Source organism: Stomoxys calcitrans, chromosome 5 (genome assembly GCF_963082655.1).
Source record: "Stomoxys calcitrans chromosome 5, idStoCalc2.1, whole genome shotgun sequence".
Lineage (NCBI taxonomy): Eukaryota > Metazoa > Arthropoda > Insecta > Diptera > Muscidae > Stomoxys > Stomoxys calcitrans.
In genome coordinates this window covers 111,204,135-111,223,365 of record NC_081556.1, presented here as the reverse complement: position 1 = coordinate 111,223,365, position 19,231 = coordinate 111,204,135, and the positions used below count along the sequence as shown (strand labels likewise).

The 19,231-nt window shown below is 38.5% G+C and overlaps 1 protein-coding gene and 1 long non-coding RNA gene across 2 annotated transcripts in view; one reads left to right on the top strand and one right to left on the bottom strand.

Moving 5' to 3' along the window:
- LOC131997594 (uncharacterized) overlaps positions 1-19,231 on the bottom strand; it is a 348,184-nt gene that overhangs the window by 216,515 nt on the left and 112,438 nt on the right. The window lies entirely within an intron of this gene.
- On the top strand, positions 3,967-18,640 carry LOC106088249 (endocuticle structural glycoprotein SgAbd-2). The gene is made up of 4 exons (XM_013253670.2): positions 3,967-4,130; positions 9,158-9,309; positions 11,807-11,885; positions 17,560-18,640. The coding sequence occupies exons 2-4, from the start codon at positions 9,161-9,163 to the stop codon at positions 17,713-17,715; spliced, it is 384 nt and encodes a 127-aa protein (XP_013109124.2). The 5' UTR covers positions 3,967-4,130; positions 9,158-9,160; the 3' UTR covers positions 17,716-18,640.

Sequence of the window (19,231 nt, the reverse complement as noted above, 5' to 3'; positions counted from 1 at the left end):
TTAAAAACGTTTATATTTTCCATAAGAAATAATTATCTATTAAGTAATTTTGTACATATTAAAAAATGATTAGCAAGTAATCATTTTTTTGTGAAAAGGGAGATGTAGTGTGTATATGTGTGAGACAATTGTCTGGCCTTGGTCATGATCATTGTCTGGCTTAGGTAATCTGATTCGCGCATATGGACACCCATCCGCGTTGCCGTGTGAATATACATACGTTGCATATTCACACAGGTGAGCAACCCAACAGCATGGGAACATGCTGCCTAGGCTTAAGCTAGCTTAGAAATATTTTGTTTAAATAAAATTCAATTTAAGAACAACAGCCAATTGAAGTGGTCCTCAATTCTTTCACAGAGGCCTGTAAGGGCTCAAGAAGTCAAATCGGGAGATCGGTTTATATGGGAGCTATATCAGGTTATAGACCGACTTGGACAGTACTTGGCATAGTTGTTGGAAGTCATAACAGCATACTTTCTGCAAAGTATCAGCTAAATCGGACAAAAATTGCGGCATGTAAGAGCTCATGAAGTCAAATCGGGAGATCCGTTTATATGGGAGTTATATCAGGTTAAAGACCAATTTGGACCGTACTTAGCACAGCTATTGGAAGTCATAACAGAACACTACATGTAACATTTTGCCCAAATCGGACAAAAATGGCGGTTTCCAGGGGCTCAAGAAGTCCAATTGGAAGATCGGTTTATAAGGGAGCTATATCTTAATCTGAACCGATATGGCTCATTGGCAATCCCTAATGACCTTCGTCAATATTATGTATCTGTGCCAAATTTTAAGCGGCTTTACGCGTTCGACCGCTATCGTGATTTCAACAGACGGATGGACATGGCAAGATCGACTCAGAACGTCATGATGAACAAGAATCCATCTATGGGTTGCCCAAAAAGTAATTGCGGATTTTTTAAAAGAAAGTAAATGCATTTTTAATAAGACTTAGTACGAACTTTAATCAAATATACTTTTTTTACACTTTTTTCTAAAGCAAGCTAAAAGTAACAGCTGATAACTGACAGAAGAAAGAATGCAATTACAGAGTCACAAGCTGTGAAAAAATTTGTCAACGCCGACTATGTGAAAAATCCGCAATTACTTTTTGGGCAACCAATATTTATGGGATCTTAGGTGACTATTTCATTGTGTTACAACGGAATGACTAGATTAGTACACCCCCATCCTATGGTGGTGGGTATAAAAATGAACTTGTGTTGGTTTGTTTGTTTAAATGTTCCGTATAGACAGAAAAACGGCAGAACCGATTTTCTTGAAATTTGCACATATGGTGCAGAATGGTCCCGTGGTGAAAAAAAGGGTACTTAATTTGTTGATATATAAAGGGGGCGGACCCTCCCCCTTACCCTGATTGTCAGAAACGCCAAATGTCGGTGATGGGTGGTGCGATTTAAGCGAATTTTTGTTCTCTTATAAAAACCTTAAACCAAAAAATTGGTATCCATATTTTGAGTCGGGTGCCTAAGGGAACCGCCCCACCCCAAAACCCATGAAATATATATGTAGACCAATCATGGCAGTATGGGGTTCAAATAAAAGGTATTTGAGGGTAGAAAACGAATCAGGTATACAATTTTGGGAATAAGTATTGGAGGACCGCCCCACCCCTAAAAAAATCCCCAAAATTGGACAAATGTATTTACCGACCATGGCAACATGGGGCTCAAATGAATATGGAACATGGGGCTCAAATGAAAAGTATTTGGCAGTAGATCATGAAATTGGTACTCACTTTTGATATTAAGACTCTGGGGGTCCATTCCACCCCTAACCCCCAAAAACCCCATAAACAGGACTTACTTACCGACCATAGCAATATGGGACTTTACTTACTTTAATTGAAAGTTGTCCAATAAGCCGAACGTAGAATAGCGTTCAAAGCGCCTTGATCTTCTGTGCTTATTCTAAAATCTCTGACACGAAATTTCGTGGTGGGAAAGATATTTCATAAGGAGCAGGGCCAAGACTGCATTTTGTCACCCCACTCCCTGATTATTTCCCTTCAAACCGGCCATATTTGTCTACTATGGCAAAAAGGGGCTCAAATAATAGGTATTTGATAGTAGCAAACGAATATGATATCAAATTTTAAGGCCAAGTGCTTGGGGGTCATCTCACTCCATGAACTTCCCCTAAACCAATGACAATTGGGGCTCAAATAAAAGGAATTTCAGAGTAGACCACGATGCTGAAATTTTTTCAGGGTTTCGTGCCTGTATGGCCGCCCCACCCTACATACCCCTCAAACTGGATATATATGTGGACTATGGCAAATAGGAGCTCAAATCTGATATTTGTTTTATGGCCATTTGCTTCAGGGAAGCCTCACCTAATATACTTCCCCTAAACCAGACATATATACCACTTAAGCTCAAACCTGGTTTTTGGGAGTAGAGTATGAATTTGATATCCACTTTTGGGGCAATGTGTTTGGCTACTCCAATCCACCACCACAACCAAGACAATGAAGTAGATCTAACATCCAAACTTTAAATGAGCGGACCCTCCCCTTACCCTATTTACAAAAACGCCTGATTCGGAGATTGTGGGGCGATTTAAGCGAAATTTGGTTTGTTTATAATAACTCAAAACAAAAATTTGGTATCCTAATTGAAGGTGGGAATCTGGGGGGGGGGGGGGGGACGCCCCACCTCCAAACCCCGCCAAATGGAAATATAGACAAAAAATGACAATATGGGGCTCAAATGAAAGGTTTTTGAGGCTAGAGTACTAATCTGATATATGGGGGTTCGCCTCACCTCAAATGAAAGGATTTTGAGACTAGAGTACGAATCTGATATATGGGGGTCCGGCTCTCCTCCAAAAATACCCTCACATCGGACATATTTACCGACCATAGTAGGAATATAAAGTTCAAATGACCATAGGAATATAAAATTCAAATGGAAGTAGAGCACCAATATGATTGCCACATTGGGACGAAATAAATATTTGAGGGGCAGTACCAATACCCCAATACAGGACTTATTTCCAGTATGGGGATCAGATAAAATAAAAAAAGAGTGAATGAAGGCGCAGCGGAGCGGGCCCTATCCAGCTAGTTAAAGCATATAGCAAAACAAGACAAGATTAGAGCATCCTCCATCCTTTGACTCCCTTTATTTTGAAAATTGGTCCCTATTGCCATGAATATTGTATTTTACCAAAAAATTTTCCGAATTTCATTAAGATTTTTCAATTATACGGTCTGTTGGGTATCCTAAAATCAAAACGTACAAATTTTTTGTTTGCACCCAAAGAAGTTGAAGATGCGCATGAGCAACGCCCCATTCATAGATTGTCTTATTGCAGATTGGGTGAGTGCCTGCCTATGTCAGAGTGTGCATATATGAATGAATGAGAACCGCTTATATTTTTTTTAATGCATCACTTTTTGCTGTTAGGCTTAACAATTCAGTGTTACGTATACTACACAGTTGCATCAACTGCACCACGGATGTTCCACAACGAAGCTTTTTATATTCTAAATAAGCTTTTCATTCATTGATAGCATGACAGCTAGCTCTGCTGGCAAACAAGAAGTGCAGGGCAATTCTTTGTGACTGAGACTCTACTCTCACAGCCAGTCAAGTGTTGTGCTGTGCTCTTTGTTGGTAGCTTAGATTGTTGTAGATTTCTTGTAGGCTCTCCCTCACCTTATGGTTTTTGTTATTGGGATGCATTCGCTGCAGAAGCACAACGAATGCAAGATGCATTTGTTGTAGTTGCTGTTGTCTATTGCCTTGCCTGCCTTAGAAGCCACTGAGGGCTTTGGCTGTTTGTTGTTGCTTGAACTGCACTTGACGTCGATCGCTTAGAGTTTTGCGAGAAGAGTCTCAGCACTGGCTGGCTGGCTGTATGGATGGGTTGGTAGGGTATTACAGCATTTTTACTTAGGCCGTGTAATGGTATAAAAACGTTTGCATTTTCCCAATTTGACAACAAAACACATTTGTCGAGTCTTCAGACGTGGTCGTGTGATTTCAAGCGCGTGTGTTCTTAAGAAACGGATATACAAGCCAAATACAAAAACACACATCCTTTCGAAGGACACTTTAGTAGAGTTGTGACGTGCTTAAGAAATTAAAAGAAAAGAAGTGAGTCAAAGCTAATGAAATGGATACTAAAATGATCATAAGATAAGATCATTTAAACTGTAGTTATTAAAAACTGTAACGGATTTAAAATGTAACGGTTGTGTATTCTCATCTATGCTAGAAACCTGGAAAAAAGTCGAACAGTGGGGAATACTCTTAAAAAACAAGTTATACAAATTTTAAAAGACAAACAGAAAAAATAAACTGAAAACCTAAATTTCAATAAATCCGATGTATTTTTTAAACAAGACTATTAAGTGAAGTGCTAAAGAACTTGGTGGATATTCAGAAATTTAGAAAGAATCCAAAAAGGCAAACTGCAACCAAATTACAGCCGATTCGAAAGTGCCTTAGATCTTCGAAATGGCAAAAATACAGACGGCACCTGTGTATGGGTACTGTACCAAACCTTGAAACGGTTTTCCTTAGTTATACCAACGGGGTTTTCTATATACTGGGAAAACGTAATGAAAAACTACGGCCAGATCTATAGGAAAACCCGTGTGGAAAGACAGTGGAGTCGGGTGGATTATAATACTCTACAAAACTGTGTCTACCCACTAATTCCATGCAATTGCGAGATCATATTAAGTGCTATATAAGAAACCTATCGGAGTCCACCATAGCACAGAGGTTTACATGTCCCCCTATGACGCTGAACGCCTGGGTTTGAATCCTGGCGAGAACATCAACAAAATTTTTCAGCGGTGGTTATCCCCTTCTAATACTCACGACATTTGTGAGGTACTATGCCATGTTAAAACTTTTCCCCAAAGAGGTGTCGCATTGAGGCACACCATTCGGACTCGGCTATAAAAAGGAGGCCCCTTATCATTGAGCTTAAGATTTATAATGCTATATGGTGTTGATGTTTGGTGGACGATGCCTCAAAACTCCAGTGATGTATGAGAAGTTTGCCCCAGTTCCTTAGTGGAATGTTCATGGGCAAACTTGAAATTTGCAATGAAAACTATCTCCAAATATGGCCAACTTTTGATCTTGCAAGCCTATTGAGGTATCAAATAGAACCTCTTGAAAAAAATGTTAATGCTCTGAGGAAAATCGTGGCTATAATAGCCATTGAAGAGTATATCGGATAAAAGATATATATGAGAGCTATATCTGAATCTGAACCAATTGTAATGAAATTTTGCACACATATTGAAATGTCAGTCAAAACACCTCATGCAAAATTTTGCAAAGATAGGAACGAAAATGTAGCTACTATAGCCATAAAAGGGCATATCGGATGAAAGATATATAAGGAATTATATGAAAAACTGAACTAATTTAAATTTTGCACACCCTTTGAGAATTTAAATAAATTTCCTCATGTGAGATTTTGAAAAGGCCAAAAAAAAAAACAAGTAAAAAAAACCTTCGGCCGTGCCGAACTTCTGGTTCTCACCAGAATGGATATATTTATTATCAAAATTTATAATAACACTACTATATCCAGGTTAAAATCCAAAAATGGTCCTATCTCTATCATATTTGGCTCAGGTGCCGAAAAGCTCTATACAAGTAACAGTTCGAAATTTCAGCGAAATCGGGCAATAAGTCCGCCGTTCATGTGATTAAGTTCTAATTCGAATGCTTGATCTATATGACAGCTATATCTATATATAGCTCGATCTGGACCATATTTGGGTTGGATGTCGGGAAATTCAGAAAATTCAGAGAATAAGTGCTCCTTTAGTGGTCTTCAAGCCCCAAAGCTGAATATGGGTCTCTATGGCCGCTATATCTAAATATAGCCCGGTCTGGTCCATTTACGGGACAGATGTTGGGAGTCTTAATACAACTCACTGTTCCAAATGTCAGCACAGTCGGGTATTAAATGCACCTGTTATGGGCCTTAGACCCAAAATCGGCAGATCGGTCTATATGGCAGCTATATCCAAATATGTTCCAATCTGGACCATTTTTGTTCGGATATTGATGGGCCTAGTAGATCTTACTTACAAATGCCGAAATAAGGTAATAAATGTGCCCGTTATAGACCGTTAAGACCCTAAATCGGCATATCAGTCTATATGTCAGCTATATGTCAATATGGTCAGATTTACACCACATTCGGATTGGATGTCGAGGCACCTAGTGCAACTCACTGTTTAAAATTTCAGTAATATCGGATAATAAATGCGCCTTCTATGGTCTTTAGACCCTAAAACTGAAGATCGCTCTTTATGGCAGCCATATCTAAATATAACCCGATCTGGACCATATTCGGTACAGATATTGGGAGACTTGATATAACTCACTGTTCTAAATGTCAGCGAAGTTGGGTATTAAATGCGACTGTTATGGCCATAAGGCCCAAAATCGTCAGATCGGTCTATATGACAGCTATATCTAAAAATGTTCCGATCTGGCCCATTTTAGGTTCGGATATGGACGGGCATAATAAAACTCAGTGTTCAGGGTTAAGACCCTTAATCAGCATATCGGTCTATATGACAACTATGTCAATATGGTCCGATTTACACCATATTCGGGTCAGATGTCGAGGCCTCTAGGGCAAATCACTGTTTCTAATTTGAGCAAAATAGGAGATTTAATGCGTCTTTTATGAACTTTAGATCCAGACACACTGTTCAAAATTTCAGCGAAGTCAGGTAATAACTGCGCCTGTTTTAGGCCTTAGGCCAAAAATCGACAGATCGGTCTATATGGCAGCTATATCCAAATATGTTTCGATCTGGACAGTTTTTGATCTGGAATTTGTCATAGTAAGTTTAATCACTATGCCAAATTTCAGCGAAATCGGGTAATGAATGCGTATGTTATAGGCTTAAGATCCTAAATCGCAAGATCCAAATATAGGCCAATGTGGCCCATTCAAGAACTTATTCTACGCATATAAGAAATACGATTGCAACTGACGGAAATACGAAAGGACACACATGGATATTCTGAAATCGGCTTAGATATTTACAACGATCCGAAATATATATACTTTGCAGGGTTGGAAATGGATATTTTGATGTGTTGGAAACCGAATGACTAAATATATATCCTATGGTGGTGGGTGCAATTATGGCTACTGCAAAAGGTACAAAATTGGAGCGCTCACAATATTTAAAATATGTAATAGGAAAACCAAATCCGATATTGACAATTTTAAGACATGAAACTGAACTTCAAAACCAACATTTTGGAAAGGGCATGAAAGGAAACTCTTTCCCTTTACACCTGCAAGAGAGCCATTAGGAGGGGAAAACCACCGATAAAAATTTTTTCCGATGGTCTTGCCAGGATTCGAACCCAGGCGTTTAACGTCATAGGCGGACATGCTAACCTCTGCGCTACGCTGGCCTCCGGCTATGAGGTTAAAAGATACTTCTTATTGATGTAGGTCGTTGGGGTTTGTAAATGGGTCATATCAGTTCAGATTTTGATATAGCTCCCATATAAAGAGTTCCTTAGACTTGACTTCTTGAGCACCTAGAAGCTGCAATTATTAACCTATTGGGCTGAAATTTTGCACATAGTGTTCCCATTATGTTTTAGCTCCCATATAAACCAATCTTCCGAATTGACATCTTGAGCCCTTAAAAGCCGCAGTTGTTATATGTTTGAGCTGGCATTTTGCACGTTGGGTTCTGTTATGACTTCCAACAATCGTGACAAGTATGGTTTAAATCGGTGTATAAACTGGTATAGCTCCTATATAAACCGGTCTCCTGATTTGACATCTCAAGTCCCTAGAATACTTAAGTTATATCCGATAGAGCTGAAATTCTATACGTAGTGTTCTGTTTGGATTTCCAACAATCGTGTTACGTACGGTCCAAATTCTTGGTGTAAACTTTTAGCGGAATCCATGGTGATGGGTTTCTAAGGTTCGGGCCGGCCAAACATAGCACTCTTTTACTTGTTTCAACTACTATGTTCCACCTCCTTGAGGTGTCCCTCAGCTAATCCATCTTTTGAGATCTGCAGATTCGAAGCTTGCCATAATGCGTCTTTTATTAAGTTGGATATTTATAAATTTTCTTACGGTAGTATTGGTGCCAAGAAACCTCAGCTCCCTCGTAATTAACGTTGGTATATTGAAAGCACCTTCAATGTCACCATGTATTTCTCGACAACAAGAGAACCCTCTCTGTAGGCCCCAAGGTGGTGAAGGGCTGTTTCAGTGGATTTGCCCTTACTATGTGCATGCTGTTGCCGAAGCAGGCGATCACAAGCAATCTTTGCCCTAAGATATGTTTCTATCAACCTCTGCAGAAGCTTCAGCATGAAGGATGACTGACCAATGGGACGAAAATCGTTCGCCTTCGAGTGGTAAGGTTTTGGTGCCATTAGAATGAAAATGGCCATTATGTCCTTGCATTCCACAGTTATGTACGACATGCTGATTTAAGCAGAATATTCCCCCAAAGCCTAGAAGCCACTCTCTCGGACACAGGTTGTAATTCAATGGGTGATACATCAACAGGTTCTGCCGATTTAAAGTAGTCAAAACTTTTTAGCGCCCAAAAGATTTTCGACAAAACCCAACTGTGGTCTCTTACAGGATTCAGAATTAATAAGGCTTGGGGCTGGCGTTCTAAGCCACTATGCACCACTGGGATACCCAGTAAGACCCCAGAGTAAAACATCTTGGAATATCACTTTTACTTGCAAAACACATCAATTGAAATGGCCTTGAGGAACATATCTCAACTTTTCCGCATATCACTCACCCATCCATGAGCTTGAGAATAAATAGGAAATAGTTCAAATTAATTCCCCTTTGTGCTATTGTCGCATCATCGTTTCACTTTCGATTTATTGAGCTATCAATTGAAAATGCAAAATACTTGAGCTCATAAATGTTAAAGTCAACAATTTAGTTTATTAACATTGTGCTGTCATAACACGTTTTGCATCCAATACAATGATAGGAATGAAATTGGAACAAAAATAGAATAATACCATATGGAAACGGTGTCACAAGAAATGTTGCGAAACCGCTAGTTGGGTCAAAAATAAGTTTTATTTTATTCAGAATTTTAATAGATTTCTTTATATTTTTTCAGATCATGAATAGCATTGCCTTTATTGCTCTCTGCTGTTTTGCCGTAGTCTCGGCGCAACGAGGTCTGGTACCACGTCCCACAACCTTTGAAGGAAATGCTGTGATCCTTAAGCAAGATTTCAATTTAAATCCCGATGGCTCTTATAACTACAAGTGAGTAATACAGAAGGGAGTTCATTTGATATGCAAACATTAGAAAGTCAGACCAGTAATTTGGTAGTAGTAATCTATGCAAAATCCAAATTTTGCAATAAGGAACAGGGGCAAACTTCTCACATATCAATGAGTGCTGTCCGATTCAAGTTTAAGCTCAACGACAAGAGACCTTCTTTTTATAGCCTAGTCCGAACGACATGCTGCAGTTCGACACCTCTTTGTGTAGAAGTTTTTACATGGCTGCCATACTATTAGGTTGCCCAAAAAGTAATTGCTGATTTTTCAAATAGTCGGCGTTGAAAAATTTTTTCACAGCTTGTGACTCTGTAATTGCATTCTTTCTTCTGTCAGTTATCAGCTGTTACTTTTAGGTTGCTTTAGAAAAAAAGTGTAAAAAAAGTATATTTGATTAAAGTTCATTCTAAGTTTTATTAAAAATGCATTTACTTTCTTTTAAAAAATTCGCAATTACTTTTTGGGCAACCCAATAGATGATACAGAACCTCACAAATGTCGCAAAAATTAGGAGGGGATCACTACGGCTGAACAGTTTTTATGATGTTCTTGCCAGGATTCGAACCCCGGCGTTCAGCGTCATAGGTGGACATGCAAATCTCGGCGCTATGGTGGCCTCCTGTAGTAAACTATGAGATTTTATAAGTAAAAAGGCATTAAGTTCGTCCGGGCCGAATTTGGATACCCGCCACCTCGGGTATATATATGTAAACCACCTTAATCCTGTGGAAAATGCATTATTTATGCACCCAAATCAGCTTGGACCGAATTCGGCACGGACATGGAGTGATCAAAAAAATACAAGTGGCTGCTCAATTTTAGTTCAATATTGGTATTTTTCGCAAGTATATCGAAACATAGACCGATCTGAACTATATAGGTCACGAATGTCGAAAAGCCTAACATAGCTGTCAAATTTCAGCTAAATCTGTCAAATTTCAGCTAAATCGGATAAAAAAATGCGCCTCTTTTGGGGCCAAGCTTTAAATCGAAAGATCGGTCTATATGGCAGCTATATCCTTACCTGGACCGATGTGGGCCATCTTCAAGAAGGATAACGTGGGGCCTAAAACAACTCTCTGTCCTGAATGTCAGCCTAATCGGACAAACAAATGCGCCTTTAATGGGCCCCAAGACCTTATCGGTCTATATGGCAGCTATATCCAAATCTGGACCGATCTGGGCAAACTGAAGAATGATGTTAAGTGGCCTAGCATAACTCACTGTGTCAAATTTCACCAATATCGGATAATAAATGTGGCTTTTATGGGCCTAAGACCCTAAATAGGCAGTTCGGTTTATATAGCAGCTATATCCAAATCTGAACCGATCTGGGCCAAATAGAAGAAGGATGTCGAAGGGCCTTACATAACTCACTGTCCCAAATTTCAGCAAAAATCAGATAATAAATGTGGCTTTTATGGGCCTAAGGCAATGAATCGGCGGATAGGTCATTATGGGGGCTATATCAAGATATAGTCCGATATAGCCTATCTTCGAACTTAACTTGCCTATGAACAAAAAAGAACCTGTGCAAAATTTCAGCACAATTTCTCTATTTTTATACCCTCCACCATAGGATGGGGGTATACTAATTTCGTCATTCTGTTTGTAACTACTCGAAATATTCGTCTGAGCCCCATAAAGTATATAAATTCTTGATCGTCGCGACATTTTATGTCGATCTATTATATTGGGTTGCCCAAAAATTAACTGCGGATTTTTTAAAAGAAAGTAAATGCATTTTTGATTAGAGTTAGAATGAACTTTAATCAAATATACTTTTTTTACACTTTTTTTCTAAAGCAAGCTAAAAGTAACAGCTGATAACTGACAGAAGAAAGAATGCAATTATAGAGTCACAAGCTGTGAAAAAATTTGTCAACGCCGACTATATGAAAAATCCGCAATTACTTTTTGGGCAACCCAATATCTAAATGTCTTAACTTAAAATGTTTGTATCTTCTCAAATAAGAACCTGCAAATTAAAAAAAGCGCCCACCAACATTTCATTAAAGAACAGCGAAAATACTTTTTTCTATATCAATGATTGCTGTCCGATTCAAGTTACACTTAATGATAGGACCTAGGCCAAATCAGAACGGCATATCATGGGCGACAACTCTTAGCATTAGTGAGAGGATCACCATCACTATTGCTGTAAAAAGTAGCCTCCTTATTATTGAGCTAAAAAGTACAGCAGTACTTTTAGATATGCTGGGAGTCTCCCAGCTTTCTCTTAATGGAAGGTTCGTGGTTTGAATTTGGCTTCATGAATGCTTTAGAATTGCATTTTGCCTAGGATAAACAAATGTGGTTAGAAATCTTTTCAAATCACAATCTATTTAAACAAATAACAAAATATTATTTGTTTAGATCATATGATTTGGTGACTTAATTTATGACCTTTCATTATTTATCGAATCGTGATAAAGAACACCTCCTTTTTAACCCCTATTCTCAACTTTTTTGTTTTCAGCTATGAAACAAGCAATGGAATACGTGCTGATGAGGCTGGTTATCTTAAAAATGCCGGCAATCCCCAACTGGAAGCTCAGGTAAGCTACGCTCACTAACTCACTGATTTATTCTATTCTCACTCCGAACATGCCAGTCGGACTCTTCGATCAATGTGCCGAGGCATAACCATCAATCATCTGTCGTTAGAGATGATATAACATTTTCGTTTTTTTTTTCGTTAATTAATGTCTATCACACTTTTAAGCATTCTGGGTGATTTATGCCCAATTTGCCAATACTATGGCTGATTTGCATAATAATGACTAAACATGATGGTTGTCTCTATGGGTGGTTACATCAAATGTCAGTTGGGCGATTAATAGAGTTGTTAGAAATGTGGATAGTACATAAAAATAGAAGTTATAGGCAATATCAGTCAAAAAGCAACGATTGTTGTAAGTTAATTTTAAATATTTGTTAAGGCCTCTTCGCAAAACTTTACCCACCATTTTCTAACTCGGCAAGAAGTAAAGCATACTTTAGGGTGGTGAAGAAAGCAAAAGCTTTGTGAAATAGGTTGCCATATCTATTAGTTTTGGTTTTGGGATTTTTATGAGAAGGAGTGTAACAGAGAAACGGCAACGAAAAACCGACAAACCCCCGTTTGAAAAATAGCGATACTATCGTTAGCTTCCCATCTTCTTTATTTCAAATGAGAGCAATGCCAATGCACGGCTGAATAAAACCAAATTTAATAAAGCCATTTGAAGTCATGAGAGATATCATTGTAAAAAGTTTTAGCCCAATCGGGTGAAAATTGCGCCCTCTATAGGCGCAATTTATATCATAGGACGCGTTCAGTGTTGTATAGCTTAGTTTTGCCTAATTAAGCAAAACTATGAACTTTTCCGATAGTATCGATACGAAAAATTTCAATTGATGCTCAGACAAAAAAAAAAATATATCGATGGTATCGATGGTGCCATTGATATTTGGCCAGCTCTATAAATTGATCTTTGCGATTTCCTTTGCATTGCAATCCCATGGCAGCCGGTTGTATATACCGGATTGACCTGATGGATTCCTTCATCGGCGAAGGGCTGCCGCCTCAGTGTACACTACGCTGCTACACTCATTGATATCTGAGAAGTATCTCCTGTTCCTTAATAGAATATTTATGCGAAATTTAGTAGTAGTAGTAAATGTTGCCCGCGGCTCCGGTTTTAAAGATCCATTCATAAGATTTTTTCAATTGCATGAACAACACATGAGAATGATGACGAACTGACATTCTCGTTAACACTGGTCGCTTCGGTTGTTTTTTTTTTTTTTTTTTTTCAATACACACTTTTCGAACTCCAAACGCTTGTTAAAGTCCAATTAAGTAAATGGTGCGAAATTTGGTAATAAAAGCCCGGCTTGTTAGTTCACTAGGTCGATTCTGACAACGATAAAAAGGTCGTAACAAACCATGGCCATTTGTCACAGCACGAATTTTGGTAGTATATTCAACAATTAGCCATAGTTGCTCGTTTGTCCATGATGTAATGGCAGAGTATACTGAACACTTTTCACTTTCATAGATGACGTTTAGACACAATTATTAGCCAGTGCTGCCATACCGAAAAACACGACTGATAAACAAATCACCCTTTACATTTGGGAGGCCACCGTAGCGCAGAAGTTTGCATGTCCGGCTATAACGCTGAACGCCTGGGTTCGAATCTTGACGAGATTTTCAGAATAAATTTTCATCGGCGGTATTCCCCTCCCAATGCTAGCGACATTTATGGGGTACATTGTCATGTAAAAAAACTTCTCCCAAAAGAGAAGAAGTGGCACGCCGTTCGGACTCGGCTATAAAAAGGATGCCCTTATCATTGAACTATTTTGGATATACGAGTAAGAATTTGTGACCGCCTTCTATGCATTTGAGGAGCTGTTTCAACGTTTTTAAACTGATGTCAAACCCTGCCGACATTCTTACAATAGAATTTTTATCGTCAAATTTGGTTATCGTTTTTTTGATTTGTGTGGGCTTAAAGAAACTTCAACCGCTGTCTTTTGGTAGTATACTCGTTACTCATTCTCATCCAACTTCTTTTAATGGTGGAAGCATATTCATTCCTTCGGGGTCGCTTTTGTGAGCAATATAACGTTCTACTCTATCGAGGAACTCTGTTATTCATTCTTACTGGCGACCCTTCGTTTTATGATTAACCAGCTTTAACTATATAGATTCCAAACAAGTTTCTTATAATACTAATGGCTTTATTTGCGTACATTGTCAAAACTAGATTTTTCTAAAATTTTCGAACAATGTTTAGTCCACTTTTAAAACTGGGTACATATTGTTTGTACCCGTCCTCAGGGCGGTCGGCTTCCCTTTTACTATTGTTTTTAAAAAATCCTAGATCTCGGTGATGGGTGTACAGTTTCAAGCATTTCTCATGTCATTGCAATCTTTTGGCAATCATAAACATGAATTTGTTAAAAAATTCGGATTCAAACAACAAGGGGGAACGCCCCACCCAAACGGGCATGTTTACCGATTGGGACCATATAAGTATCAAATGAAAGGTATTTGGAAGTAGAGTACAAATCTGCGATAAAAATTAAGCCAAAAGAGCTTGGCGTCCCTCCAGCTCTAAAATACCCGCAATAAAATATGTCGATAGATCTGGACAGAATAGATCCGAAAAAGAATAGTCTTCAAAAGAATAATCAACGAATCCTTAGGGTCAAGAGTCTTGCCGCCCCACTTCCCAATATGTTGGCTAATTAGAAGAATGTGGGACTTAAAGAAACAACGTTCAACCTAAATCGCCATTAGGTACCTTTTTCAACCTAACCTAGGTACCATGTATATGGTGCACTGCCCCATCTCCAAATAATCCATAAAAGGATACGTAAACCGATCGAGACAATATGGGGCCCAACTGAAAAGTTTTTGGGACAAACATATAGGGGCCCCCAAACCCACAAAAAACTCCAAATTGATATGTGGGGAAGATCGCGACAGATAAGTACAATGAAAGGTATTTTTCAAAACCTTTTTTTTTGGTGAAAAGTTAACAGGAGGACCTGTACTTTTTTGGATCTGAGAAGAACACAGGTCTCTTTATACATTATACGCTTGCCAATGAAGGACACCATTGTATCATATTTGGATATATCTGCCATATATACCGATCTCCCGATTTGAGGTCTGTGCATTTATGACTAGATTTTGCTGAAATTTGGCACAGTGAGTCTTGTTAGGCTTTTCGACATTCTTGCTGAGTATGGTTTAAATCGGAATATTTAAACCATCAGGAACCTCGAAAAGATTTGAATAATAAGCGCGCATAATAAGTGGTGTGGGAGGGTGGTGGTCTCGAGCCCTTTAGCCGTAGCTGTGTTGGGTATTCAAAGTTCGGCGACGCCGAATTAAATGCTTGTTTGCTTTGCTTCTGCTGTGGTAGTTGCTGGAGCTTTCTTCGACGCTTCGTATTCCCCAAATATGAGGAATAAAAGGCATACAAACCTAGATGCAAAACACTGATCATGACGATATTATTATACACCAGGGCGATTTCATCTTCATCACTCTTATCATCACTATCATTATTTCCATTTGTATACCCACCACCATAGGATGGGGGTATAAAAATCTAGTCCTTCTTCGAAATATTGATCTGCGACCCCATAATGTATTTATATTCTTGATCGTCTCCACATTCTGAGTCAATCTAGCCCTGTCCGTCCGTCTGTCGAAATCACAATAGCGATCGAACTCGTAAAGCTAACCGCTTGAAATTTTGCCCAGATACTTAATATTGATGTAGGTCGTTGGGGATTCCAAATGTGCCATATCGGTTCAGATTTAAATATAGCTCCCATATAAACCAATCTCCCGATTTGACTTCTTGAGTCCTTAAAAGGCTCAATTTTTGTCCGATTCGGCTGAGATTTTGCATGTAATGTTCTGTTATGACCAACTACTGTGCCAAGTATGGTCTGAATTGGTTTGTAACATGATATAGCTCCCATATAAACCGATCTCCCGATTTTACTTCTTGAGCCCTTACAAGGCGCAATTTTTGTCCGATTTGGCTGAGATTTTGCATGTAATGTTCTGTTATGACCAACAACTGTGTCAAGTATGGTCTAAATCGGTCTATAAGCTGATATAGTCCCCAAATAAACCAATCTTCCAATTTGACTTCTTGAGCCGAGCCCCTGGAAGCCGCAAGTTTTGTCCGATTTGACATGTAGTGTACTGTTATGACTTCCAACAACTGTGCTAAGTACGGCCAAAATCAGTCTCTTATGTAAACCGGTCTCTCGATCATTCTTGTTCCGTTTCTAGAAGCATTAATTTTTGCTGGTTTGACAAAAGTTTGGTATGTAGAATAAAATTATGCCCTAAGCCCTAATTATGTATAAATTTTTAGCAGAATCCATGGTGGTGGGTTGCCAAGATTCGGCCCGGCTGAACATAGCTTGCTTTCACTTGTTCTGTCTAGGCTATCACAATGGCCCAAACAGGCCTCCGAGTGAACTCACCTCTTGTGGGCAATCCATTTAACCTAACCTATTCTAAAACTCGGTCAAAAATTGATAAGACAAGTCAATCAGCATCGAAATCCCATCATAACTCTTCACTCAAAATCCACATTCTCATAATTTTGGTTCAAAATTTTGGGCGTCAATTTGGCAAAAACATCGGATTTCCCTCCGAAAGTTTGGTCAGAGATCACGTCACCACTCCATATATTTTTCGTAACGAATTGGGACCAACTTCGGATCCGATTTCGGACGAGTTAGCCTACTTTCTTACAGACTTCTGACCCAACTCTGAACGTTTGGTTCATTGGGTCGGTACTATTCTGACTGATAGCGGGTTATAGAGTTCTGTTGATTGTGAAATGCTTCTCTGCTTAAGTTCCGTACTGGTTATTTGGTATGCGAGGTTCAGAAGTTTAAATGGCAGGTAGAGAACTACTTTTGATCACTGGTTGACTCATCAGGCTATTTAAAATCCTGTGAAGAATATGAGGAAAAAGCTAAACGCACTAATGCTTGCGAAATGTTTAACTTATTTTCCAGTAGTTGTCGCTCTTCGACCAGCTTTCGGAAGTTGCTATAAAACTTAACTTCAAACATACAGTGATACTAGAAAAAGGCCAGATTTTCCAGGCCAGAAATTCCACATTTTTGCCTATTGAAGTAAACTATCCAAATCTATCGCGTCGCCTTGCAATGTCGACCGCAACACTCCATCCTGCAATGTTATGCACTCAAAACGATGTGCTTTAAGTCATCGTAAGAAAACCACTACGTTGATGTCACACTTTCAACACATCTGTTGCATTCTTGTGTGTACAGTGTTGATTTCAAATTATTTGAGCGAAGTAACTGAAAACCCAAAAGATTCATATTTATCGGCTATTCTATGGCGTCGGAGGCCACTGTGGCGCAGAGGTTAGCATGACGTTAAACGCCTGGGTTCAAATCCTGGCGAGAACATACAAAAAATTAGAAATTTTTCCAAAGAAGTACCACTCTGCGGCACTCGGTTCGGTATTGGCCATAAAAAGAAGATCCCAATGAGCGTAAATTTTAACAGCACAACATGAAAAGTTAATGAACAAATTTTCATTTGTATTTTAGTAGACCTGTCATCATAATATCTGCTGTTTTATTCATTTGATATTTAGACAATCTTTTTTTCTATTTTCTCATTTATCTTATAATCCAATCTATTTGTCTTCCTTCTTCTGCCCTTAGGTGATGCAAGGTTCATACTCCTACACTGGTCCCGATGGTGTGGTCTACACCATCAACTATATTGCCGATGAGAATGGTTATCGTGCTGAAGGTGCCCATATTCCCACACCACCACCGGTGCCCGCTGTTGGAGGTCCACGGGGTAGATTCTTCTAAGTTAATTTCCCACCTAAGCAAATTTCTGCAGAAGAATTATGTTAACTGTACCCCAAACGGAATATAAAGAGAGATAACTTTAGAAATACTCAAACAACAACCACAACAACAACAACGAAATAAAAATCAAATACATGTTCTCAAGCAAATAGTTGGCAAACGTTGCAAGTTTCCCCACAAGAGCGAAACACAAATGCAAAGTGGCAACACTTGAAAGTAAAGCAAACAAAACACACATACTTACCGCTAGACAACACCTATCTACTAACCTAAACAAATCTAACAGCCTAAAACAAAATCAACAAATGAACACACACACAAACAAACACATGCACAGACATACATACATCTATGATGAAAGAAAAGAACAAAAAAAAAAAACACTGAGACTCCTTCAAACTGGCTTGCATCTAATTTCCCTAACTGTATGAAAAGTGGCAACGTGGCTTTTGTTGACTATCTTCATCTTCACCATTTACAACACTTACTCAAGCACTTGTCTCCAATCTTCTTGATTCTGTACTTAATTTTCTGGCTTTTTTTCTTCTACTTGTATCTGTAATGCCCTTCAATATCTTCTAACCATTATTGTGATTTAATTACTGGAATTTATCGATTTTCATATATATTTTCTATCGATTTGTATATGTTTTATTTAACATTTATCAATTTGTTTATGTTTCCCAATTTATTGTATATTTTTTGCCTTTTGTCTTTCTGTTAGTTAATAAAACACATTTCTTTTTGTATTGTAAATGAAAATTGTTTTGTTTATAGAAGTGATTAAGAAAAAAAAAAAAAAGAATGTGAGAAAAAAAATTGTTTAAATTATTATTTTTGTATAAATTTGTAATAAGTTTGTTCATTATTCCATTAAGTATGGCAACTACGCAATAAAATAAACTTGCGTTAAGAAAACTTAAAATTAACGTCTTTTATTCTGATGAGTATTTGGAAGGGGGAGCTTTTAACAAGTAAAAGCTTTGGTGGTTCAAATCTTGGCTGGAGGTGAGTATCTTGCTATGGTCAGGCTTACTTCAGCCAAATCGTTTAATAAAAGCGGCCACTAGAGGCTCAAGAAGTCAAATCGGGAGATTAGTATATATGGGAACTGTATCAAGTTATAGACCAATTAGGGTCATACATGGCACACAACTTCAAGATAGTCAGCACCTTTATCTACCTCGGCACCACCATAACCGAAACGAATGACACCAGTTTTGAGATAAAGCGAAGAATGCTACTTTGGTTTAAGTAAGCAGTTTAGAAATAAGGCCACCCCTCTACAGACGAAGATTACACTGTACAAGACACTGATACTACCCGTTTGGGTTTATGGTTCTGAAGCATGGGTACTTGTGAAAGCAGTCAAGGGAGTACATGGAGTGTTTGAGAGAAAGATTCTTCGTAAAATATATGGAACAGTTTGCATTAATGGAGAACTCAGTACGCCTCAGTAGTTTAGTGGACTTCAAAAAGTGCAACATAAGGTCTATACAACAGGTTCAGAGAACAT